The sequence below is a fragment of the Macaca thibetana genome, chromosome 11, assembly GCF_024542745.1.
Source record: "Macaca thibetana thibetana isolate TM-01 chromosome 11, ASM2454274v1, whole genome shotgun sequence".
In the NCBI taxonomy this organism is placed as follows: Eukaryota; Metazoa; Chordata; class Mammalia; order Primates; family Cercopithecidae; genus Macaca; species Macaca thibetana.
Window position 1 is genome coordinate 48449150 of NC_065588.1, and position 25394 is coordinate 48474543.

At 52.9% G+C, this 25394-nt stretch overlaps 1 protein-coding gene and 1 long non-coding RNA gene across 3 annotated transcripts; both read left to right on the forward strand.

Moving 5' to 3' along the window:
* The first annotated feature begins 2255 nt into the window (after nucleotides 1–2255).
* SMIM41 (small integral membrane protein 41) lies at nucleotides 2256–6512 on the forward strand. 2 transcript variants are annotated; one of them, XM_050748807.1, is made up of 2 exons: nucleotides 2256–2753; nucleotides 6459–6512. In XM_050748807.1, the coding sequence occupies exon 1, from the start codon at nucleotides 2334–2336 to the stop codon at nucleotides 2619–2621; it is 288 nt and encodes a 95-aa protein (XP_050604764.1). In that variant the 5' UTR covers nucleotides 2256–2333; the 3' UTR covers nucleotides 2622–2753; nucleotides 6459–6512. The 2 variants fall into 2 exon arrangements, with proteins under 2 accessions (XP_050604764.1, XP_050604763.1); XM_050748806.1 differs by having other exon boundaries at nucleotides 2329–2741; nucleotides 5426–6492.
* A 753-nt stretch (nucleotides 6513–7265) lies between these two features.
* LOC126931075 (uncharacterized) lies at nucleotides 7266–14725 on the forward strand. Its single transcript, XR_007717774.1, has 3 exons — nucleotides 7266–7349; nucleotides 10086–10182; nucleotides 14461–14725. It is a non-coding gene; the product is annotated as an uncharacterized LOC126931075 (long non-coding RNA).
* Nucleotides 14726–25394: the final 10669 nt, after the last annotated feature.

A 25394-nucleotide genomic window follows, 5' to 3' on the forward strand; every position in this document is an offset into this window, starting at 1 on the left:
GTTTGGGCTGAGCCATCTCTCCCTTTTCTTGTTTCTGCCCTGATGTGTTAACACTTTCTGGCATTCCTCTGAGGACACAGGTGTGTGTGGAGGGCATTGCTCCAAGATGAGAGGGGTGGGTGGATGGGATTAAAGATGTATTAAAATGGACAGATTTTGCACTTGACTGGCTATTCACACAAAGCAGGTGTTACCCAGATGTGGCCATAGCCAATCCCATGAATGAAGGTGCATGGTAGGGTGAGGGTCTGTTGCTTTTGGATGTGACTGAGCTGCTCCTCCCTTTCCCCCCCACCAATCGACTCCCTATTTCAACACTTCCAAACTCACTTTCCTCTTTTTTTTGTAAACTTTTGTTTTGCAGATTATTTTATCACCCAGGTATTAAGCCTAGTACCCATTAGTTATTTTTCTGATCCTCTCCCTCTTCCCACCCTCCAGAAAGCCCCAGTGTGCGTTGTTCCCCTCTGTGTGTCCATGTGTTCTCGTCATGTAGCTCCCACTTACAAGTGAGAACATGTAACATGTGAGAACATGTTGGTTTTCTGTTCCCGTGTTATCTCCACCTTTTCTAAGGAAGCTATGACATCCCTGGCCTTTATGTTGTCTGGTCTTGCTTCACCGTGGCCCCAGAGAGTACCTTCTCTGTCTTCATAGAGCACACAGATCCCCATGTGCACCAGAAAGGTCATTTGATGTGGGTCATGTCTGGAGACAGATTGGCCAACTTGAGACAGTCTGGTATCTGGTGACACTTCTTCCAGCTTGGGCTGGTCATTGCCTCCATCACTCACATTCATTTCTACACCCGCATACTCAAGCCCCCATTGTGTGCTATGCTCTCATCGATACAGTCCATGCTTTACAATGCTTTTTGGCTGCTTCTGGGCCAGTTCTAACCAGACTAAATGAGGTGTGTGTAGGGAGGGATGCTAAGGGAGAAATGGGGTGGGAGTGGGGTATCTCGTCCATGGTCCTGGAGCAGTGTAGGTAGTCAGGATGACCAGGAAGTGTTTGCACTTGGAATGCGCTTTTCCCATTCCAAGTTACCCTTGGCCATGTGATGTTTCTACTCTTGATCTCTGGGTCATCAGAGAGTTGGAGGACTCAGGAGGGGGGTTTATAGTTGAAGAAGGCCAATTTCTAGCAAGTCCTTGATAGCATATGACACCCCACTTGGCCTGCTGCAGTCTGGGGACTCTTCTTGTTTTTCTACCAGACGACCATCAGCTAATCTAATCCCTTCTGAGGGGACTGGTACAGGTGTTGGCTGGCAGTGACTTTATTTTTTAAAAGAGGACTCAAGGCTTGCTACAGAATTTGCAACAGAATTGTACAAGAATTGCTACAGGTCCAGCTACAGACCTGGCAGGAGGGTCTTGCTTCTCTGTCCGCTTTTCCAGTCTCTCTGCTTTTCTGCAGCTGAACTCTGCTTCACTCTCCCACCCTGGCTTGGCTGTGGGACACCTAGCTGGCAATGGGCCACCCTGGTAGACAGGACAGTAATATTCCCCTCCCTTATGGCATTGCGATTTTCTGAAGTGGGGGACTGATTTATCCGGAGTCAGGACTGGAGTCCTGGTGGATCAAATCTGTGCTCTCCCATTGGTCTGTAAATGTGACTCTCCTTGGCCTATGGGGCCTGAGAAAAGGAGTGGAGGTGGGCCTTGAATTCCCCATGCTCTGCTCTGCTCTGCTGTACCTGAATGTCCCCCTGCTGTGGAGTGTGCAGGAGGCGTTGGCCTGCTTGTCCAGCTCCAGGAGGCTTCTGAAGGGGATGATGGACGAGGAAGGGTGGGACTCACTCTTATGGCTGCCCATGTGCCTCCTGGCTCAGCAGCCACCTGGGCCCCCTAGCACCATAGAACTTTGGTCTCGGGACAAAAAACTCAAGAATGGGGACAATCACCTTTGTCTTGTGTCCTGCTCAGAGGGGCAGCACCCCAGCCTGCAGCTGGGATGGGGTCTGAGGATCTTCTCAGGGCTCTGCCTAGGTGTACCTCTTGGCCCACTTTGCGAGGGGGAGGGACTCTTGGGGATATGGCTTCTGGTTTTGGCTGACTGGACTCGCATGGGGGTGCCTGTGGGCCTTGGGGATGAAAAGAAATACGATGGGCCCAGAGTCTGGGCCTGTGGAGAAAGGGCCGTAGCCACAACGGCTGGAGCTCTTTGTCTAGGAAGTGCCCGAGCGCTCTGTGCAAGGGGTAGGGGCGTAGGACGCCTGGGGTCCGCCCCTTGGTTCCCTCCCCCCGACGCAGCCTCCGGCCCGCCCGCCAGTCTGGGCTCCCGCACATCTGGCGATCCCGCCACATCTGGGCAGCCGGCGCTGGAGCATGAACGGCTCTCAGGCGGGCGCGGCGGCTCAGGCCGCCTGGCTGAGCTCCTGCTGTAACCAGTCGGGGTCGCCGCCAGAGCCCCCCGAGGGGCCGCTCGCGGTGCAGGCGGCGGTGCTCGGCGTGCTGTCCCTGCTGGTGCTTTGCGGGGTCCTGTTCCTGGGCGGCGGCCTCCTCCTCCGCGCCCAGGGCCTGACAGCGCTGCTGGCCCGCGAGCAGCGCGCGTCCCGCGAGCCCGAGCCCGGCAGTGCCAGCGGAGAGGACGGCGACGACGACGACGACTCCTAGGCGCCCAGCTGCGCTCGGAGGTCGCGGTCTCCAGGTGGCCCCTGACTCCCAGCGGTCCGGAGCATGCCCGACGGCTGCTGCGGTCGCAATCCCTTACCCGAAGCGGCGCGCCTCGCACAGGTGAGAGGGAGGGTAGCGGGAGTGTGGGCGCGAGGGTCCGGGGGGCTACAGTAGCTTCCTTACTGAGGAGGCTTCTTGGGGCGCAGCAAGGCACCTGTCTGGGGAATGGGCTCTTCAGCGACTCCGGTTCCCACCTCTGTAAGTCCACGGCCGGCCGGTGGGGCTGCAGCCACCCAGGTGTGCGGAATCAGGAGGAGGCCGCCCCGCCCGGGATTGTGTCTCCTGCAGCTCCGGCCCCCTCCTCCCATCTTAAATGTTCCAGCATTAAGCTTTTTTTCTAGGAACAGAGGCTGCTGTGTAACTGTGGGGTGGTTGTGGAGGCAGGAGGATGACAGAGGAGGGAGTCTAGAGGCCACAGTGTGCTTTGGGGGCTTCTTCCCTAGCCCCCACCCTCAACCCCACGGTCTGCATCTGCCCCGGCCCCTATAGGTCCTAGGCCCAACTCTGCGGGCCCCAGCACTGCCCACTCCACGGGGCTGAGGAGATAGGCAGACAGCACCAGCCTTTGGCCTCAGCTGCCTGAAACCTTTTCCCTGGAAGGGGGCTTGTGGGAGATTCCTTTTCTGGCCTCCCTCTTGAGACAGGGAGAGTAGTGTGGTCATGTTTGAGGGCAGAGCCAGGGGCCTGGGTGGCCCTGGGGAATGGGGAGGTGTGTGGAAGGCCCTTCTCTGGACCCTGCTCAGGTCGTGGGGGCGGGGGTGAGGGGGTGAGGGGTGGGGGAGTAGATGTAGCCCAGACAAAGAGCTTTGTGTGGTGTGTGTTGCGGGGTGTGGATGGCAGGGTTCCTGACAGCTGGGGGGCCTCAGAAGCGCTGCTCCAGGAAGTAGGGCTGAGGACTCCCAGCTGTGGGGGCTCTGTCTGGGTGTCTCGCTCTGTCTTTCCAAGGACAGGAGCCATCTGGAGGGAAGGGCCTGGGTGGCCTGAGGACAAGGTAACTACAGGCGAAAGCCACCTGGGACAGCCACAGGGACTGGAGAGGCCTTCTCTGTTCCTTCCCTCTGTTCAGCTTTGCACCTAGGAGCCCCTGGGTGTTTCTGTGGGTGGAAGTGTTTGTTTGTCAGGGGTGACTTTGGCCTCTCTTGCCCCCTCCCCGATTCTGGAGCCCCTGCCCTGCTTATCTGGGGTAGGGCAGGGTCCCAGTTTCTATCCGAGAAAGGAGTCAGGCTGGGTGCCTGTGAGGGGCAGGGGGAAGATGCGGGCAGGTGCAGCTAAGCAGCTGCGAAGCTGACGACGACGTGTGATCCCTGCCCAGCAGCCCAGGATTTGGCACTAATCCTGGGCAGCGGCGCCACACTGGCCTTGCTGAGCCAGGGACTTCTCACCTCAGGGTCCCCTCCTATCCCCTACCCTGCCCCCTAGGAGGGAGGGTTGTCCAGCGCCCTGAGGGGTGTGTGTGGTGTGTCTGTTACTGCACCTGGCACAAGCAGGGGGTTGGGCCCAGGGGACATTCCCCCCTCCCTTTGCTGGGGGAGAGGGTGGGAACTTCCTCTCTTGATTATACCTCATTTCACCCAGCTGCCTTGCCTGTCACCCTCTGGCCCCACACTCCTCTCCTTTCCCAGATGGGAGAGAGGGTCTCCAGATCACTGGGAACCCCTTCCTTTTATACGTGGGGAAGCTCAGAGAACAGTAAGTGACATGCTCACATTAATGACAGAGCTGGAAGCAGACCCTGGCCCTGATTCCAAGTTCAAGCCCCATTCTGGCGCTTGGGGGCCCCTCTTGCTCTGTCCTCTTCCCTTCCCTGCTTTCTCATCACTCTTGAGATGCTGGTGCAAAACACGGCCTCTCTTCATACATTTGCGAATCAGGGATGGACCCCCAAACCCCTGTGTCACTGCCCCCTTCCCATCCCGCTTCCCTGGGGCCCTGCCTACCTTCTTGCTGTGGGGAGCAGTCTTCCAGATGCCGGCAGCAGCTCCTCAGCCAGCTGGGCTCAGCTTTCCTGGCCTGAACCTGAGGGGGGATGGGCTTAGAGGGTCAGCTGGAATAAACATCCGTGGAAAAAAAATCCCAGCGGTCAGAGCTGAGGGATCAGGGCCGAAGGCTGATGACCTTCCGTTTGGCCTTTGGGCTCAAGTTCCCGTGGTGTGAGGGTGTAGAGTGATTTGGTGTTAGGAAGGGCTGTGCCCCCAGCATCATCGTGTCTGCTCACACCCAGGACAGGGCTGGGGCAGGGGTGTAGAGGTAGGGGCAAAGGCTTTCTTCATCCAACTTCCTCCTGTTGCTGTTTCTGAGCCTAGTGCTTGGAGGGCAGGGTGTGGGGTGTGCCTGGGACCTCAGTGTTCCTACGGGAAAGGACTGAGATGTTTGCCATGGAACTCTGACCCTGGTCAAGGCTGTCAGGCTGAGTGGGCAGGAAAGAATGTGGAAAATTGGGAAGTGGGTGCTGCTGTTACCCCATCAGGCTCCAGCTGGGAGTGAGAGGTGGGGGATGGGTGCAGGTCTGAGTGCCAGGGAGAGAAGCCAGGCACCTGGACTCCTAGCCAGCTCACTTAGCCTGCACTGTCCATAGGGGAAGGGCTGGAGCGGCTGATGGGTTCAGATCTTGCCCTAACCTTCCTCCAGCCCCTGAGATTTTCCCTAAGCTGGGAAAGGCTGTGAGGTTTATGGAGTCCATTCCTCAGTCTCCACATAGTGCAGCTCCCTCTCCAACAAAGACACGGGGGTGGCTCTCTCTACAGATTCCTGAGCCCCGCATCATCTGCCAACCAGAGAGCTCTCCTGCTGCCGCTCTGGGGGTCCCCTGCCACCTTCAGCCCATTCTTGCTGCAGATGAAAGACTGGGAGATACCTGGCTTATGGTGAGACCTCAACCTGGGATCCTTGCACCCAGCCGCTGCCTCTGAACTGCTCCACTGGACCTCCGGAAGTGCTCAGTGTGGGCCTGGACTTGGGAGACTTGCACTCCCAGCCCACTTGGGACCTGCTGCATGTCCTGGGCACTGAAGTGGTCACACATCCTGGACGCCTGGTGCAGCAGGTGCTGGCTGTGCCCCCTGCCTTCTGGCCTCTGAGGACATGAGTGCAGCACTTGTCCTGTCAGGTGTGAGGCAGCAATGGTCTGACAGTGACCGGCCCCTGCTGCAAGTCAGTGCCTCCCATTTGCAGGCCTGCAGTGCCCCCACAATCCAGGAATGCTGCATCACTTTCTGTGGCCTGTTATTAAATATGCTGGTAATGCAAGCTTCAGGTCTACAGTCTATGTCTCCAGCCCTTGACTCTAGGAATTAATGGTTTGTTCCCCAACTCTCCTCCAGTTTTACCTGTTTCTAGCAGATATAGCAACCCCAGCCCCTGTCCCCTGGCCTCTCCTCAGTGGTGGCTTTTCCCCTTGCACCCTCAGATCCACATCTTCCCAGGGTGGGTGTGAAGTGGGGCAGAAAGCCACCCTCACGCCAGCACTCGGCTGCCGCCCTGTGGCCAGTGTGGGCAAGAGCACCGCTTCATTCAACCAGTCACTGTTGGGGTCTGTCTCATCAGAGTCCAGCCTGAGCCTTGGCTTTGAGATGAGAGTGGGTTTCGTGAGCATGTGCATGGAATTCTAGATTGCAAAACCTTCCTAAACCTCAGTCTTTTTGTTTATAAAATGTAGGTGACAATATCATAGGTTTGTCATTGATCAAATTGGTAACATGCTTATTTATTGAAAAAAGTCTTTCTGCCTAGTAATCATCCTGTGGCATAATTATTTTCCCTGAACCTGACCATCCCTAGAGAGGAGAGAAGAGAAGAGGAGAAAAGAGAAGAGAAGAGGAGAGGAGAGAAGAGGTATAGAACCAACCCTCTATTCCTGGGAACACTCATTTTATTCTCTTTTCCATGAGTATTTACTGAGTGACTGCTCCGTGCCAGGCATACTCTGGGACGTGGGGATGAGGAAATAAACAAGACAGGGCCGGGCACGGTGGCTCACACCTGTAATCCCAACACTGTGGGAGGCCGAGGCGGGTGGATCATGAGGTCAGGAGTTTGAGACCAGCCTGACCAACATGGTGAAACCCCATCTCTACTAAGAATACAAAAATTAGTTGGGTGTGGTGGTGCGTGCCTATAATGGGGAGAATTGCTTGAATCCAGGAGGCAGAGGTTGCAGTGAGCTGAGATCCTGCCACTGAACTCCAGCCTGGGTAACAGAGCAAGACTCCATCTCAAAACAACAACAACAAAAAAACCCACACACACACACAAAAAAAACAAGACAGAAACCCTGCCCCTGAAGAGCTCACAGTCCAGTAAAGAGTGGTGCTTACAAAACTGAAGTTAAAATAGACAATGAAAAGAGCCCAGAGTGACAGAGCCGAGAGCAGAGAGTGAGAGCTCTGCTGGGATTAGCAAAGCACAACTCACAGAGGAGGTGGCATCACCACTGGGCATTCGCCTGGGCAAGAAGGGGGCAAGAGCATTTCAGGCAGAGATTTGGAGGTGTGAAGCAGCAAGCTTCAGAAGCAGGGGGGCTGGGGCAGGGTGGGTGAGGGAGGTGTGACCAGGGTGGTGGGTAGGGCCAGCCTGGGCAGGAGTTGGAGCTTACCCCAGGAGCAGTGAGGTGTCTGGAGGGTTTCATGCGGGAAGTGACATGTTAAGATCTGGATCTTAAAGAACTTGGCGGTAAGTTTGTGGTGGCTAGAAGTAGAAAGGAGGCAAGGAGGCTGTTGTCAAAACCCAGAAAAAAATGATGATAGTCGCCTGGACCAGAGGTAAGAAGAGGGACAGGCCTGGGACACCAGCTGTGGTCACTGGTTGGATGTGAGGGATGAGGGAGAGAGAGGAGGGGAGGACGATGTTCTGGTTTCTGGCCTGAATACTGTGTGTGCGATGGTGCCACCCACTGAGAGGATGTGTTATCAGTTAGAACTTTTTTGGTCTGAATTTATAGAAAACCCAAACTATATTTGGCTCAGGCAGAAGGGAGTATATTGGCCCATGTAACTGAAAAGTCTAGGGGTGGTTCTGGACGCAGGCCCAGCATGATTCAGGGCTCCATGGTGGGAGCAGGCCTCAGTTTCCCCTCTTCCTATAGCTCTGCTTGCCTGTGTCGGCTTCTGGCAGTAGAGCCTGGTGGTTGGAAGCAAGGACTCTGGAGTCACGTGGTCTGGATTTGAATTCTGGCACCGTAGTTATTAGCTGCATGGCCTGACAAGGCCCTGAACCTCTCTGTGGCTCAATTCCCTCCTCTTTAGGTTGGGAAAAAATAGGGCCTAGCTGGTGCCATGTTTTGTTAGGATAAAGTGAGATCCACACATGTAGGGTGCTTGGCACATACCTGACACCAAGAAAATGCACTGCGAGTGTTGATGGTGTGTGTTCCCGGCCTCCACGTGAGGCAGGGCGTTGGCTTGAAGCCTCTCAGGTTCAAACCTATCAGGAAAAACGGAGGTCTTCTCCCATGTCACTTGGGCCAAACCCCGGGGTTTGCTGCTGTTGGGCCTATTTGTGCTAACCCTGAAACAGTACTACGCTGAAAGTATGGAATGTTCTAGACTTTGGTAACATGCTGTACTTGGGTTGGGGTAGAGGTGGAGGGAACACCACAGACTGCAGGGTCCAAAGCAGAGGGGGCTGTCTGTGCACCAAATCTGGGCCTGTTCCATCCTGGGGTGAACAGATGCTGGGTGGCCATGAGATAACTCATGTCCGCTGCCGATGGGGCCATGGGCAGACGGGCAGCAGACGAGCTCAGCTGTGGCTCCTTGAGTTGGAGGGGAGCTGTCAGGTGGACAATGAGTGTATAGGACTGGAATTCAGCAGAGAGAGTTCTGAGCCCTGATGCTGCTGGAGGTGGAAAGTGAAGCTGCAGGAATGCATCAGAATGAGGCGAGGAGGCAGGGGATGGAAGATGCAGCCCTAGTGGACCACCACGTAAAGGCAGGGGCAGACAAGGAGTGCTCAGGGATAAGGGAGGGAGCCCGAGGAGTGGACTCTCTTGGCAGTTGAGGAAGAGAGGATTTCGGAAACTGAGGGGTTGGACAGGGGCCTCCGTACCCTGAGCAGTTCTGGGGTGCTGGGAGGGGACCTGAAGCCTGGAACCTTGGAAGGAAGAAGTGGGGAAGCCTTCCGCCCAGCTGAGCTGCTCCCAGCACTACCCCTCAGGCTCTGAAAAACGCTCCACACAGAGGAAGATGGTGGTACAGTTGCCTCTGGTCTGCAAGCCCACTGCAGGGTGAGGAACAGACTTATTAGAATATACTCCTTCATGCTGTGTGAATGCTTTCCCAGGCACTTGTCTCACCTAGGCATAATAAGACAATAAAAAAATAAAACAAACACACAAAAAGGATCTTCATCCTGCTCCACAGCTGCCAGGCTGCCCTTCCCAGCCGCAGCTGACTTCCGTGAGGCTTCTGTGAGTCCTGCCAAGAGGCCAAGGCTGCAGCCGCATGCCCACACCCACCACTCCTCTGGGTGTTCACCTGCCCCGGCTCAGAGCTGTGGCCCCTCTGAGATCCCTCCTTGAGAGGCTGTGCTTTATGGCCACACCTTCTACTCTTTCAACCTGCTCACTCCCACATTGTCACTCTGGTCCCTTGACCTCTTTTACCTCTGCTTCCTCCCTGACCCTCAGCCCCTTCCCAGCTGCCCCACTTCCAGTGTAGATTGCCTGGTGCATTACCTCAGTCACTCTCTTGCCCATGTCCTAACTTCACTCCATCCACAGAACCGTCCCGGTGAAACCTCATCCCTGGATGACTGCAACTCTCTATCCTTTGGACTTTTACCCAGGCTGCTGGGTGCCCCCAAAGAGTATCACACCCTTGAGCAGACTGATGGCACTGAGAATGGTCACTGGGTCCCGCTGCCTGGCCCTCGCTGCAGCCAGCTGTCTCCCCTGCTGCATGACTGCAAGCCTTCCCCGCTCTTTCAAACCTGACCCTCCCACCTCCCAACTCTGCTCAGATGCCCTCTCCTCCTCCTACTTCCCACGGAAAATAAGTGGGCAGAGGAGGGCTGGGCCTCCGCCTCTGCAGCCCCTCCACCCCGGTGCTGAGCCGCCCTGCTTCCTCCTTAACTCAATTCTTCAGTTGCTCCTCTGTTGGCTGTCGCGTCCAAGCACACTCCGGTTTCTGCCACCTTAAAATAGCGCTCTTTGCACCCACTGCCGCCTCCGGTTACTATCCTATGTCTCACTTGTCTTTACAGCCAAACTTCTCCAAAGAGTTACCCACGCTTGCCGTCCCCACTTCCTTGCCTCCTGTTTATGTCTCCATCCTCTTCATCCTGGCCTCCACCCCAGCTAAGCTGACGGCCAGGTCTTCAGATCCCCTGGGTGGTTGCTCCAGAGGCTGCTCTCCCGGCCACGTCTGCTGTGGCTGGCCCCTTCTCGCAGCTCTCCTCCTCCTGTGGCAGTTCCCGAAGAAGATCGGTGCCATCAACAGGAGAGGATGAGACTGTGGGCTCCAGAAGAACACTGCTGGGGCTTCCCCCTGGGTCTGCCACTTGCTGTGTGAGTTAAATCCTCTTCATCCTTAGGAAAATGAGATAGTGATCATACCCACTTGGCAACACTCAAACAAGATGAAGGGCAGCTTAGTGTCTGGACACTGGGGCTCTGGAGCGCCTGCCAGGTTGAATCCAGGCTCCCTCAGTTCCTAGGCCTGCCCTTGGGGCATCTCCCCTCTCTCCTTGAGAGTCTTGTACCAAGGTTTCCTCTTTCCTCTCTCAAAACCAAGTTCCTCCAGGCTGTCTCCTAGATCTTCCCCTGGGCTCCCTGCCCTTCCCCTGCATGGAAATTGCCACCTCTCTGCCCATGGCTCTGAAATCAGCAGCCCCAGCCTAACCTGGCCCCTGAAGGCCACGTTAATCTTGCCACCCATTCTACAGATATTTTTGAGCAGCTACTGTCCCAGGCACTGGAGACCGTGTTGTACACGGGACAGAGAGCTCACGTACTTGCTGGTGGGAAGGGCCCTTCCGTGCACCTGTGAGCAAATGCATGAGGTGCCTGCAGAGAGTGACTGTGCTGCAATGGAAAGACAGCAGGGTGACGGGGTGGAGACCTGTGGGGGACTTTCATGAAGGTGGCCAGGGAAAGCCTCTCCAAGGAGGTGACACTTGAGCTGAGACCTGACCTGTGAGGTGACTCCAGCCAGGGAAGATCTGGGGCACAGTGTTCCTGCCAGAGGGGCGGGAAGTTACCGGGGTGGGAATGAGCCTGGTGTGTCTGAGGGGACACCAAGAGGCTAGTGCGGACAGAGAAGGACTGTGGAAGGTGCCAGAGCACACCCACAGCCAGGTTCTTCCCTCGGGAGCCATCTCCCTGGCAGGTTCTGCATCTTAGAGGATGGTTTCTCCACCCCAGCAGCTGTCCCTGATTCCCCTCCACAGCCAGTGCGTCACCAAATATGGTCCCTTCTGCCTGATGGAAAGCTTCGTTTCATGTCCCCGGCCGCCACCTCGCCTTGCACCTGGTCCCTGTGTCCCTTGGGGCTTCTCAGCCCACCCATCCTCCACACTGTTGTCAGAGTCGTGTTTAGCAGAGGAGTGTTCTGTCTGGCCACACTATCCGATCCCTGTTTCACACTCTCTCAATGTGGTGTCCACTGCTCATAGGATGGCGTCTTCTTGTGGCCCCTAAACTGCTGCCCTCTTGAGTCACTGCTCCTGCATCTCTCACTACTGTCCCTCACATGCTCCACCATCTCTAGTCTTCTGGGCCATTGAGGATGCTGTGCCCACCCTTCTGCCAGGCACCGAGTCTTCAGTGGCCGTGGAAGAGTGCTAGGCTCCAACCATTCACCCCTCATCCAGCCGCCACTGCTTGTAAAGCTTGTACTGCGTGCCAGGCACTGCTCTAGGCACCAAGGGAACGAAACTGGTGGAATTCCCTGCCCCTGTGCTGCCTGCTTTCTTGTGAGGTGAGACAGATGATAAACCACACAATTTAAAAATAGAGCCTGTCAGATGGTGTATTAACTCCTGGGGCTGCCATAACAAATACCACAAACTGGATGGCTTGAAACAGCAGACATTTATTCTCTGATAGTTCTGGAGGCCAGAAGTAGGAAATCCAGGTGCTGGCAGGGCCATGCTCCCTCTGAAACCTGTAGGGGGGTCGGGTGTGGTGGCTTACACCTGTAATCCCAGCACTTTGGTAGGTTGAGGTAGGAGGATCACTTGAGTCCAGGAGTTGAAGACCAACCTGGGCAACATAGTGAGACCCCCTCCCCCATCTCTACAAAAACATTAAAAAATTAGCCGGGCATGGTGGTGCATGCCAGCTACTCTGGAGGCTGAGACAAGAGACTCACTTGAGCCTGGAAGGTTGAGGCTGCAGTGAGCCATAATTGTGCCATGCACTCCAACCTGGGCAACAGAGCAAGACCCCTGCCTTCAAAAAAATCAACAAACAAACAAACAAACAAAAACCTGCAGGAGAATCCTTCCTTGCCTCCGCCTCGCTTCCAGTGGTGACCACTGGTGGTGGCCGGAAATATCTGGCGTCCCTTGGCTTGCAGCTGCACAGCCCAGCTCTGTCCCATCATATGGTGTTCTTCCCATGTCTCCGTCTCCAAATTTCTTATGAAGACACCAGTCCTCTTGGATTTGGGGGCCCACCCCAGTCCAGTATGACCTCATCTTAATTTAACTAATTACATCTGCAATGATCCTACTTCCAGATAAGGTCACATCCTGAAGTGCTCAGGGTTAGGACTTTAGCACATCTTTTTGCGGGGGGACACAGTTCAACCTATGGAGCAAAGCAAAGCAGGGACGGTGCATGGAGAGAGCAGGGGAAAGGCTGGAATTTTAAACGGAATTATCAGGGAAAGTGTCGCCAAGAAGGTGTTTGTTTGTTTATGTATTTATTTATTTATTTTTGAGACAGAGTCTTGCTCTGTTGCCCAGGCTGGAGTGTGGTGGCATGATCTTGGCTCACGACAACCTCCACCTCCCGGGTTCAAGTGATTCTCCTGCCTTAGCCTCCTGAGTAGCTGGGATTACAGGTGTGTGACCACCACACCTGGCTAATTTTTTATATTTCTTGTAGAGACGGGGTTTCACCATGTTGGTCAGGCTGAGTCAGGCTGGTCTCAAACTCCTGAACTCAAGTGACCTGCCCGCCTTGGCCTCCCAAAGTGTTGGGATTACAGGCATGAGCCACTGCACCCGGCCAAGAAAGTGTTATTTGAGCGAAGACCTGAATGAGAGTGGGCAATAGGGAGAGTGGGGAGGGGCAGGGTGGAAGCACTCCAGGTCATGGAACAAGTGCTGAGACCCAGAGAAAGAAGCATGCCTGCTGTGGTCGGGGAACCCTGGGGAAGTCCAGGGAGCTGCAGTGAGTGAGCAAGGGAGCACCGATGAGAACACAGAGAGGCTGCAGGTGAAGTGGGTCTTCCATGGAGAGCCAGAAAATGGACTTGTCTTGCACATTTTCTTAGGAAGCCACTCAGAAAGAGTGTGCTGTACCCAAACCAGAGCATCAACCTGAAAGGATGGAGGCCTCTTCATGCTCTGGGAGAGAGGAAAGACCGGGCAGCCTGTCTCTTGAGTTCTCAGTTGTTGTTGGAAATCCACAGATGGCCGCAAATGCTTGTTGGCTGGAAATCCATAGATGGCCAGTGTGTGGGGCAGCTTCTTCTTGAATACAGGTCCCATGCCTGGCTCCCATCCTCACCATCCTCCCAATACACACAGAACCTCACTGGATGCCCAAGATGTACTTTAGTGAAGGATCAAGTAAGGGTTCCAAACCCACAAAGGTGATGAAGGTTAGCCACCTCTCTCCTTTCTTGTTTTTATTTTTGTTATTTTGTTCTTATTAAAACAGGGTATTACTCTTTCACCAGGCTGGAGTGCAGTGGCGCAATCACAGCTCATTCTAATCTCAAACTCCTGGGCTCAAGTGATCCTCCTATTTCAGCCTCCCCGGTAGCTGGGACTATAGACGTGCGCTGCCACATCTGGCTATCTCCTTTCCACCATATAGAGTTCCCTGATGTTTTTGCTCCACGGTTTCAGGTTTCAGGTGGCCATTCAGGGAGCTGTCCTCAGCCTGAGCCTCTGCTCTTTCTGCATGGGGAGCTCCTGGGGGCTTCAACTCAAGCTCCATCTTTGGAATCTCTCTCTTCTTGAGCAACCCAAACCCATTCACCCCTATGAGAGCTACTCTTTGTTGAAGTTGACAGTCTATGTGGTGAACTCTCCTCTTTTCTTGACTTTGAACCCATTCCTTGCAAAACAATCTGGCTCAAGGTGGCTGTGTCTCCTTCTTGGACTGGTTTGCATGATAAGAGCCGCTATATTAACTGGGAACTTCCTTGCCCAAGCCATCTGCTCAAATGCCAACTCCGTTAGGATGGGGATTTCTGCTGTTTTGCACTGCACATGGAGGACCATGGAGAAATATGTTATGGAACAAGGGGCACTGCCCCTTAAATTTTTCCTTTGATCATAGAGTGGGGAGGAGGGGGGAACTGTAAATGTATGATAGCTCCTTAACTTTCTCAAACAAAAATGTATAAACTCCCAGAAATGTCCTAGAATCTAACGGAGGCACATTAGAGTTGGTCATATGATATGCTGCTGGCGTGAACAGAAGATTTAGGGAAGTGTTAACAGCAAGGTTTAAGGAGGACAGTTGGTAGACTTACAGATATTGTCAGGCTCATCTTTTGGATTTAGCAATAATGAAGTTTTGTGAGGAAATCAAATAATTCCAAAATGTTTTCAAGGCTGTCAATTCTTTAAATACCACTCTTCATGGATTTGCATTTTCTCCCAGTGTGCAGGCGGGATGGAGAGGGACATGGCCATGTAACTGGTTGAAAATTTGAACGGCATGCTCTTGTACCTGCGAGGGCGTTCCAGAGGCTATGAGCACATTGGGAGCAGACTCAACCACTTCAAATGCACAGGTGGCTGGTGAATGGAAGCTTTGCTGCCTGCTGGTTCCCAATTTTGAATGTATCTTTTTGTTTAAAATGTCTTTGTTACAAACTAAATGTTACAAGAATTGTAGGGGAAATGAATTAAAAGTAGAAACAATATTTCATCCTTTGTCATTTTAGAGAAATGATGAATATTTCAAAACCATTTGTCAGAAAGCAGGGAGTTATGTCCCACTTCTCCTCCCCGAGAGACCAAGGTGGTGTTTCTTTCAGTGGGTTCCCAGGTCCCCTAGCACCAAGGGACTTTTGTGGGTGTTACTTGAAAAAAGGGTGGCTAATAACTTGAGGAGTTTGTATTAAGCAAAGATAAACAGGCTTCTTTATTGTAGTTCTTTAAAGAGTAGCGGGATGAATCTAAAAGAGGGAGAGAGGATTTCAAAGCAGATTTGGCCAAATAATTCTTTTACCTCCTTCTTTTTTTTAAAGGAGCATCTCATGGGACCACCATTCCAACAGACATGCTTTGGGAAACATTCTAAAACCTTCCCTTTGGAAGAGTACAAAAATTTTAGAAAACAAAAAACAAAACAAAACAAAACAAAAAAAAAACCACACAAAACAAAACCATGCCACTTCAGATGCATTTCCTTTGCTTTGTCAGGACAACAGCCTAAAATTAATTTTATTTCCAAGGATCGTAATGCCATGTTACTAAACTTAAATTTAATTTTTTTTAGTAAAGTAGTTTTTTAAAAACTCTTTTAAAGAGTGATTTAGAGAATACACATTTTGGGCTGGGCATGGTGGCTCATGCCTGTAATCCCAACACTTTGGGAGGTTGAGGCGGGCAGATCATGAGGTCAGAAGATCGAGACCATCCTGGCCAAAATGGTGAAACCCTGTCTCTACTAAAATACAAAAAAAAAAAACAAAAAAAGATTAGCCGGGCGTGGTGGAGCACACCTGTAGTCCCAGCTACTCGAGAGGTTAGGGCAGGAGACTCGCTTGAACCCAGGAGGCAGAGGTTGTAGTGAGCTGAGATCTCACCACTGCACTCCAGCCTGGTGACAGAGCAAGACCCCGTCTCAACAACAACAACAACAACAAGCAACAAACAAAAAACCCCACACAGTTTGGAACTACAACTTACATGAAACAAACCTCTACAGGGAGTGATGGCCAAGGATGTTCAATAATTTCACACAGGACGGAAATGTGGCCCCAGAATTTCATTTTTGCCACAACTATCTTACCCAAACTTTGTTGTAGTCTGTGGTTCCAGCAACTTGGCTGGTTTTCCTGCAGCATAGTTATCACAAGGAAGGCCTGTTCCTTGCAGGTGAACTATTTTGTTTGCTGATCTCTGTGGCAGCCCAGCAACCCTGTTGTCTAAAATGAACTGACCCAGAGACCGGGGTCAGTAGCCTGGGCCATTGGCTGAGGTATGGGGATTCCAGGCCAAGCCCAGGGAGCCTAAAGGCCTGACTTGCTGTTTCTGCTGGGAAGTTGGCTGTATTGGCCAAGAGACTGGTAATGTTTTATTAAATTAATCAAGCTTGTCTTGGTATGTTTTTATCATGTTATACATTTGGAACTTTAGCTTCTGAGTTGTAATGCTGGCTTCTGTGGTTATGGCTGAAGATTGTCATGTTGGCTCTATTGCTGGACTAACATAATGGAAATGGACAGATTCTTTATTCAACTGGATTATCATTCAACAAAAGCAACCCTTTTGGAAAAATCTGGCTGGGTAGGGTGCGGTGGCTCACACCTGTAATCCTAGCATTTTGGGAGACTGAGGCAGGTGGATCACCTGAGGTCAGGAGTTCGAGAACAGCCTGGCCAATATGGTGAAACCCTGTCTCTATTAAAAATACAAGAATTAGCCGGGCATGGTGGTGGGCGCCTGTAATCCCAGCTACTCAGGAGGCTGAGGCACGAGAATTGCTTGAACTTGGAAGGCAGAAGTTGCAGTGAGCTGAGATTGCACCACTGCACTCCAGCCTGGGCAACAGAGCAAGACTCCATCTCCAAAAAAAAAAAAAAAAAAAAGAGAGAGAAAAATCTAACTTGAACAATTCCCACAAAGCTTTTTGAAATTTTTTTTTTTTTTTTTTTTTTTTTTTTTTTTTTTTTTTGAGACGGCGTCTTGCTCTGTTACCCAGGCTGGAGTGCAGTGGCACAATCTCAGTTCACTGTCACCCAGGCTGGAGTGCAGTGGCACAATCTCAGTTCACTGAAACCTCTGCCTCCCAAGTTCAAATGATTCTCCTGCTTCAGCCTCCCGAGTAGCTAGGACTACAGGCGTGCACTGCCACGGCCAGCTAATTTTTTTGGTGTGTCTTTTTAGTAGAGACAGGGTTTCATCATGTTTGCCAGGCTGGTCTCGATCTCCTGACCTCAGGTGATCTGCCTGCCTTGGCCTTCCAAAGTTCTGGGATTATAGGCCAGAGCCACCGTGCCCAGCCAACACAAAGCTTTGTTCTTGTTGGGTTAAGGCTCACTCAAAGAGGGAAACTCTTCCACGCACATCCAGGTAACCTGTGCCTTTGTATGCCCTGGGATGTTGGTCAAGCTATGGCTTGGCCTCCAAAGGCACTTGCAGCTGACCGTTGACTGCTCCTCCCTCCTGCAGTGCTCTCACCTCTTGGCTCTGTAGCGCTCTTTGCTGTCCTTGCACCCTCTGTTGTCAGTCAGTGCAGGTGTTCTCTGGACTTAGTGGAGCTTCTGTCTCTCCTCTGGGTCTCTCATTTTAAAGTCTAGCTTGAGTGTCTTCACATGGTGCTGGGGATCTTGGCTCACTGCAACCTCTGCCTTCTGGGTTCAAGCAATCCTCCTGCCTCAGCCTCTGGAGTAGCTGGGACTACAGGCATGTGCCATCACACCCACCTAATTTAAATTTTTTTTTTGTAGAGATGGGGTGTCACTATGTTGCCCAGGCTGTTCTTGAACTCCTGGGCTCAAATGATCCACTCTCCTTGGTCTCCCAAAGTGCTAGGATTATGGGCATGAGCCACTGCGCTTGGCCTCCTCCCACCTGCGCTTCTTTTTTTTTTTTTTTTTTTTGAGACGGAGTCTCGCTCTGTCACCCAGGCTGGAGTGTAGTGGCGCGATCTCGGCTCACTGCAAGCTCCGCCTCCTGGGTTTACGCCATTCTCCTGCCTCAGCCTCCCGAGTAGCTGGGACTACAGGCACCCGCCACCACGTCCGGCTAATTTTTTTGTATTTTTAGTAGAGACGGGGTTTCACAGTGTTCGTCAGGATGGTCTCGATCTCCTGACCTCATGATCCGTCCGCCTCGGCCTCCCAAAGTGCTGGGATTACAGGTGTGAGCCACCGCGCCCGGCCTTTTTTTTTTTTTTTTTTTTTTTTTTAAGTTTTTCCATTTGCTGTACTTCATGCTAAGTAGACTGCACCTTTTGCTGAGAGGAGTGCCCAAAGTCACACCATAAAGGGGCCTGTGACTATGTGTGTGGGGGTTGTTGTAAGTGTCTTTTTTTACATTTTTAAAATTTGTTTTTAGAGACAGTCTGGCTCTGTGACCCAGGCTGGAGTACAGTGTCACAATCATAGCTTACTGCAACCTTGGAGACCTGGGCTTGGGTGAGCCTCCCACCTCAGCCTCTTGAGTACCTGGGTCTACAGGTACATGCTACCGTGCCCAGCTATTAAAAAAAAAATTGTTTGTAGAGATGGGAGTTTTTTTATGTTGCCCAGGCTAGAGTGCAGCAGTGCAATCATAGCTTGTCCCAGCCTCAACCTCCTGGGCTCAGGTGATCCTCCTGCCTCAGCCTCCCAAATATCTGGGGCTAGAAATGAACACCAACATGCCTGGGCAACAACAGTTTTTGTAGGGATGGGGTCTTGCTGTATTGTCCATGCTGGTCTCAAGCTCCTGGCCTCAAGCCATCCTCCTGCCTTGGCCTCCCAAAGCCCTGGGATTACAGGGGTGGCAAGTCTCTTTTGCCACATGTACTTGGAGTGGGCAAATACGCTGCCCACTAGTGGTGTCTGCTGGCTGGGTGTCGGCCTGAGGAGGGGCTGCTAGGCAACTCTAGATGACTGTCGCATGAGGAAATTCAGGCCCAATGTTGTCAGATCTTCTCAGTTTTCAAGAGGAGATGGAAATCCAGATTTTTACATAAATTCTGCTAATCTAAAAATGTAGCCTCTGGCCGGGCTCTGTGGCTCACGCCTGTAATCCCAGCACTTTAGGAGGTTGAGGTGGACAGATCACTTGAGGTCAGGAGTTTGAGACCAGCCTGGCCAACATGATGAAACCCTGTCTCTACTAAAAATACAAAAATTAGGCTGGGCGCAGTGGCTCATGCCTGTAATCCCAGCACTTTGGGAGGCCAACGCGGGTGGATCACCTGAGGTCGGAAGTTCAGGACCAGCCTGGCCAACATGGTGAGACCCCGTCTCTACTAAAAAAAATACAAAAATTAGCCGTGCATGGTGGCACGCACCTGTAGTCCCAGCACCTCGGGAGGCTGAGGCAGGAGAACCCAGGAGGTGGAGGTTGCAGTGAACTGAGATTGTGCCACTGCACTCCACTCTGAACGATAGAGCGAGGCTTCATCTTAAAAAAAAAAAAAAAATAGGCTCCATAAGAAATCAATAGTGTCAGCCAGTCTAAACCTCCATCTGTGACCTGAAGCTGGCCTATGGGCTGCCAGTTTCTGACCTCTGATGACTGACAGAGCTGTCTTCAGTTTCAGTTCCCTCCTGAGTATCAGAGCCATACACAGAACAGCCTATCAGATGCTTCCACTGGGATGTCCTGAGGCCTCTCAGTTTCCATGTGTTCAAAACTGCACTTGTCATCTCCAAGCTGATTCATCATGGGTTCCTGTTCTTAGTGATGATACACAAGCACCCTGTTGCCCCAGCCAGACCCCCAGGAGACCTCCGAGGCCCTGAGCCTTCCTTCCCTTTTTCAGTGGATCTCCATGATTTCCTGGCTCTGCTCACTTGTGGCATGCCAGTTCTCACGAGCACAGGCCTCCATAACAACTGTTTCAGTACCGGCTGAGTGGTTAAGTTAAATATTAAAAAGCCAGTGCCCGGCCGGGCGCGGTGGCTCAAGCCTGTAATCCCAGCACTTTGGGAGGCCGAGACGGGTGGATCACGAGGTCAGAAGATCGAGACCATCCTGGCTAACACGGTGAAACCCCGTCTCTACTAAAAATACAAAAAACTAGCCGGGCGAGGTGGCGGGCGCCTGTAGTCCCAGCTACTCGGGAGGCTGAGGCAGGAGAATGGCGTAAACCCAGGAGGCGGAGCTTGCAGTGAGCTGAGATCTGGCCACTGCACTCCAGCCTGGGCGACAGAGCGAGACTCCGCCTAAAAAAAAAAAAAAAAAAAAAAAAGCCAGTGCCCTGACAATCCCAGGGTCCATGCCCTCCCCATTTCTTTGCCACCAGCTTCAGGCCCCTACCCTCCCTCACCTGGACCATCTTCACAGCCTCCTAACTGGTGTAGCTACTTACATTTGAATTAATTAAAAGGGACCAGGCTTGGTAGCTCACACCCTGTAATCCCAGCACTTTGGGAGGCTGAGGTGGTGGATCACCTGAGGTCAGGAGTTTGAAACTAGCCTAGCCAACATAGTGAAACCCCGTCTCTACTAAAGATACAAAATTTAGCTGGGAGTGGTGTCACGTGCCTGTAGTCCCAGCTACTCGGGAGACTGAGGCAGGAGAATAGCTTGAACCCAGGAGATGGAGGTTGCAATGAGCCAAGATTGCACCAATCCAGAACCCAAGAGAGGGTTCCAGGATCTTGCACAAGAAAGAATTCAAGGTGAATCCATACAGTAAAGTGAGGGCAAGTTTATTAGGAAAGTAAAGGAATAAAAAATGGCTACTCCACAGGCAGAGCAGCCCCGAGGGCTGATGGTTGCCCATTTTTATGGTTATTTCTTGACTATGTGCTAAACAAGGGGTGGATTATTCATGCCTCCCCTTTTTAGACCATACAGGGTAAATTCCTGTCGTTGCCATGGCATTTGTAAACCGTCATGGAGCTCGTGGCAGTATAGCTGTGAGGATGTCTTGGTTTTGGTGGGTTTTGACCAGCTCCTTTACTGCAACCTGTTTTATAATCAAGATCTTGAACAACTTGTATCTTGTACTGATCTCCTATCTCATCCTGTGACTCAGAATGCCTTAACCATCTGGGTATGCAGCCCAGTAGCTCTCAGCCTCATTTTACCCAGCCCCTATTCAAGATGGAGTTGCTGTGGTTCACACGCCTCTGACAGTTGGCTAGGAAGAAAAGGAGGAGTGGCCGGTTGCTGGGGAGGATCTGTCGACTTTCCCAGAGGTGGTTAGCTGGGAGGCAGCAGCAACCCCCTCATGTAGGAGTGGGTGAAAATCCGAGAGGCACCCCTATTCTTTCCCTCCTCCAGCCTCAGGGAGGAACAGTCTCTGCCCACAGCTACTTAATGGAGAAGTTTGGGGAGGTGGTGGTCCCCACCCACCATCCCCCAACACCTGCTGTCCCCCCAGCTCCAGCTGCACTGGCCTCCATCTCCTCTGAGCATGCTGTCCTCACCAACCTCAGGGCCCTGGCAGAGGCTAGGCCTATGGCCTGGAACACTTCCCCTGAGGGTCCCCTGCCCATGCTCCCTTACCCGTGCTGTGGGTGGCTGGGGACCTGTCTCAGCTTAAACATACCCCGTATAAGCTCTCAAGCACTCTGAAAGGGTGGCCAGGGTGTTGCAGAGCCTGCTAGGTTCTTCACAGGGAAGCTGTGAGTCCAGGAAAGCCAACCACGCAGAGCCCTTCTCGCATTCTGGTTCCAGCAGGTCCTGGGGACCAGGAAGCAATAAAGGATTCTGGACAGAACAATGGGGACCTCTGGAGCAGCACAGGCTCCTTGCAAATGTGGAAATGCTCTTTTCTCAATCTCATTAGTCTGAACTTCTAGTCCCGGGGAGGTGCTCTGATGTCCGTCACAGCTGGAGCCACCTGGGAAGGAACTGGCGGGACTGTCGCGCCCTCTAGTGGGGGGTCCTGAGAAGGAACCAAATGCCAGGATTCAGTTCATTGTGGCCCGAGGACCCCAACCACTTCTCCCTCCAAGCCCCCTCCCACGGTGCTGCTGAGGGCTGGCAGCAAGGACTTGCCTCTTCTTCTTCTTCCACCCTCCCCTTGCTGAAGCCTAGGGTGCTATTTAGGACCGCAGGACTCAGATCTGACGCTGGTGATGAAGGAAGGTGAAGGGGAAGGAGGCTGGGAGCAGGGTGGTTTCCTGATGGGCAGGGAGAGAAGGAGGGAGTTGCTGGGGGTAGGGGGACCCCGAGAGCAGCTGGAGTGGGGATACTGTGGGTAGGGAGTCACTTCCTTGGGAAGGTCCGGGATCTTTAGGTACATTTTTATGTGAAACTCAAGGGAAAGTCCAAGTCAGTTGGGACTTTAACAGTTTTCTCTCAGAAGAGGAATAATTCCCCTTGAAATTGCTCAAACATGTCAGTAAAGAAATGTGCATGACTGGTAAACGTGTCCTCGGGAGATTTAAGGGATGCAGTGGCAGTGGGAGCCCGTGGCACTCATTTCTTCCACGTTGCAGCAGAGAAGGTGTCAGCCTGCTGAGTAGCCAGGAGGTTTATGGGGCAATCTAAGGTTCTAGAGGTGGCGAAACAGCAGCGGGATAAATAAACCAGAGGACATATGCAGTGGTGACAGAGACCAGGTCTTCTGATGGTGCCCAGAGAACAGAGAATTCCGCCAACCCTACCCTGGGAAGAAAAGGAGGGTTCCAGCTTCCCAGGGTCCTTCCCAGGAGTTCCAGGAGCACAGATGAGGTTCCTTCATGTGTGCTGGGCACAGTGTCCCAGCCCTCAGCATCCGTACTTCCTCCTTCTACATGTCTTTCTGGACTGCTGAGATGAGAAAGCCAAATGCGCTTCCCAAACTCCCTGCAGCTAGAGCACACTGGGCGCCTCTAATAGACAGTGCTCGGCAGGATTTGGCATGGTGAAGGCCATCTTCCTGCCGCTGCTTCTGCTGACCAGCAGGGTTGTAGAAAGTGGCTGTGGCCTTTGGACTCTGTGTTCCAGTGTCTGGTCATGAGTGTCCTGGGTGTCCCGGCAGTTGTGGAGGCAGCAGCAGTGCAGCAATTATTGATCCACAGATGGCAACGTGGTGGTGGGTGGGTGTGTCCTTGAGCTCAGCAGCCCCACTGGGAGCCTCCTGCCTCTCCAGCTGCCACCCACCACCCACTCCCGTGATTTTACAAGCACCTGATTTCCTGTGCCCCACTTGCTCCTACTTTTTTTTTCCACCTAGAATGGTTTGTTTCTGCACTGCTGATGCAGTAGGCACACAGCAAAAGCTGGCTTGGATGGATAAAACAGGAGTTGAATCTACTTCTAAACAGATCTTTGGGACCATTGGCTGTGAAAGGGAGGGTCACAGTGGATTGGCGGTAGGAAGTAGGAGGAACCCCAGAGGTGCAGGGCTGGATGGAGCCCTGTGTGATGGAAGGCAGTGTGAGGCGGGAGGGGAAAGTGTAGTTGGGTCGTGAAGCAGAAGCTCCTGGGAGGAGCAGCCTCTGGCTAAATGGTGACATTGACTGAGTTGACCTTCAGGACCTTAGACTCTCCTTCTCTCCTCACTCTTCCCAGGATCCTGTTAGGGTGGACTTTTGGTAAAAACACAATGGCCCAGGTGCTCCATCCTCCCTCGGCCACAGTTGCTCCCTGCAGAGGCCTGGTGAGCCCACTGACATGGAGGCAGAAGGGGCGTCAGGGCCCAGTACTTCTCAAGGGTGGTGGGAGAGGGGTTAGGAGGAGCTGCTTTAGAATAAAAGTCCCCTCCAGATCGAAGCCTTTGATCTCTCTCTGGGTTCCAAGCATCAGCTGTGGGAAGGGGAGTTATTTTTTGATGTTAGGACACCCTGAAATCATAGACCTGAACTGGCTGAGGAGACCTCAAGAGGGCGTCGCTTATGGCGTTATGGAGCATGGCAGTTTAAAACAAGCTCCCGCATTCTTTGACACTCCTTCCACGGAAGTGGGGTCTATGTCCCCACCCTTTGAAACTGGGGAGGCTTGTGACTGCTGCCACCAATACAGCATAGGGGATGCAAGGCCACGTGACATCTGTTTTTTTTTTTTTTTTGAGGCGGAGTCTCCCTCTGTCGCCAAGGCTGGAGTGCAGTGGCCGGATCTCAGCTCACTGCAAGCTCCGCCTCCCGGGTTCCCGCCATTCTCCTGCCTCAGCCTCCCGAGTAGCTGGGACTACAGGCGCCCGCCACCATGCCCGGCTAGTTTTTTTTTTTGTCTTTTTTGGTAGAGACGGGGTTTCACCGTGTTAGCCAGGCTGGTCTTGATCTCCTGACCTCGTGATCCGCCCGTCTCGGCCTCCCAAAGTGCTGGGATTACAGGCTTGAGCCACCGCACCCGGCCTTTTTTTTTTTTTTTTTAACAGAGTCTCGCTCTGTTGCCCAGGCTGGAGTGCAGTGGCGCAATCTCGGCTCATTGCAAGCTCCACCTTCCAGGTTCACACCATCCTCCTGCCTCAGCCTCCCGAGCAGCTGGGACTACAGGTGCCCGCTGCCACACTCGGCTAAGTTTTTGTATTTTTAGTAGAGACGGGGTTTCACCATGTTAGCCAGGATGGTCTCGATCTCCTGATGCTGTGATCTGCCTGTCTCGGCCTCCCAAAGTACTGGAATTACAGGCGTGAGCCACCACGCCTGGCCCTTTCTTCCATTTTTTTGAGACAGAGTCTCTCTCTGTCACCCAGGTTGGCATGCAGTGGTGCGATCTCAGCTCAGTGCAACCTCTGCCTCCCAGGTTCAAGCGATTCTCCTGCTTCAGCCTCCCAAGTAGCTGGGACTACAGGTGCCTGCCACCACGCCCAGCTAATTTTTGTATTTTTAGTAGAGATGGAGTTTTGTCATGTTGGCCAGGCCGGTCTTGAACTCCTGGCTTCAAGTGATCCACCCACCTCAGACTCCCAAAGTGCTCGGATTACAGGCGTGAGCCACCGCACCGGAAGGCCACATGACTTCTAAGTGCAGGTCATTAAAGGCCAGGCAGCTTTGGCCTGGGTGTCTCGAAATGCTGTTCTTCAGGTGTCCCACTCTGACACTCCCTCTGAGAACCTCACTGCCAAGCTATGAGAAGCCATGGGGAGGTGCCCTGGAGGTGCTTCAGTTGACAGTCCTACCTGAGCCATGGTCCTGTCCAGATATGGGAGTGAAGAAGCTGGAGCAGTGAGTCCAACCCAGCCGTCCCAGTCACCCCCCAGCCATTCCAGTGCTCCCAGCTGAGGCTCCAGGCTTCAACCTGTCACACCCCACACCCAGTTCCAAACCCCTGACCTCCCCAGACTCTGAAACATAATACAGTGATGGCCGTTGTAGGCCATGATGTTGGAGGTGGTTCAAAACACAGCAGCACCTCAGTGCAACGTGGGGTCACTGTCCCTGCAAGAGCCCTGCTGTGGGCTGGTTGCTGACTCCAACATCAGTGGGTTGTGGTGGGGCCCGGCCCCTGTTAGATTCACATTCCCAGATGCACCTTCTGAAATCTGTCAAATGTGTGGCTCACTTCCCCTCCACCGTGTGTGCCACCCTCACATGGCAGCCAGGTCACAAGTGGACCCCATCACAAGGCTCAGTGTCTTCACCTGGCTCCGCAGAAATCCCATGACTGCAGTGTTTTGTGATGTTTAAGAGGACCTCACTGAGAGGTGGGGAAGGCAGCCTCCTGCCATTGTTCTCACCGGTCTTCCCTTCCCCCCTTCCCCCTCCCTTCCAGCCCCCAACACCCCATCCCCACTGTTTCTCCCTTTATAATGCAAAGGAGCTTCCC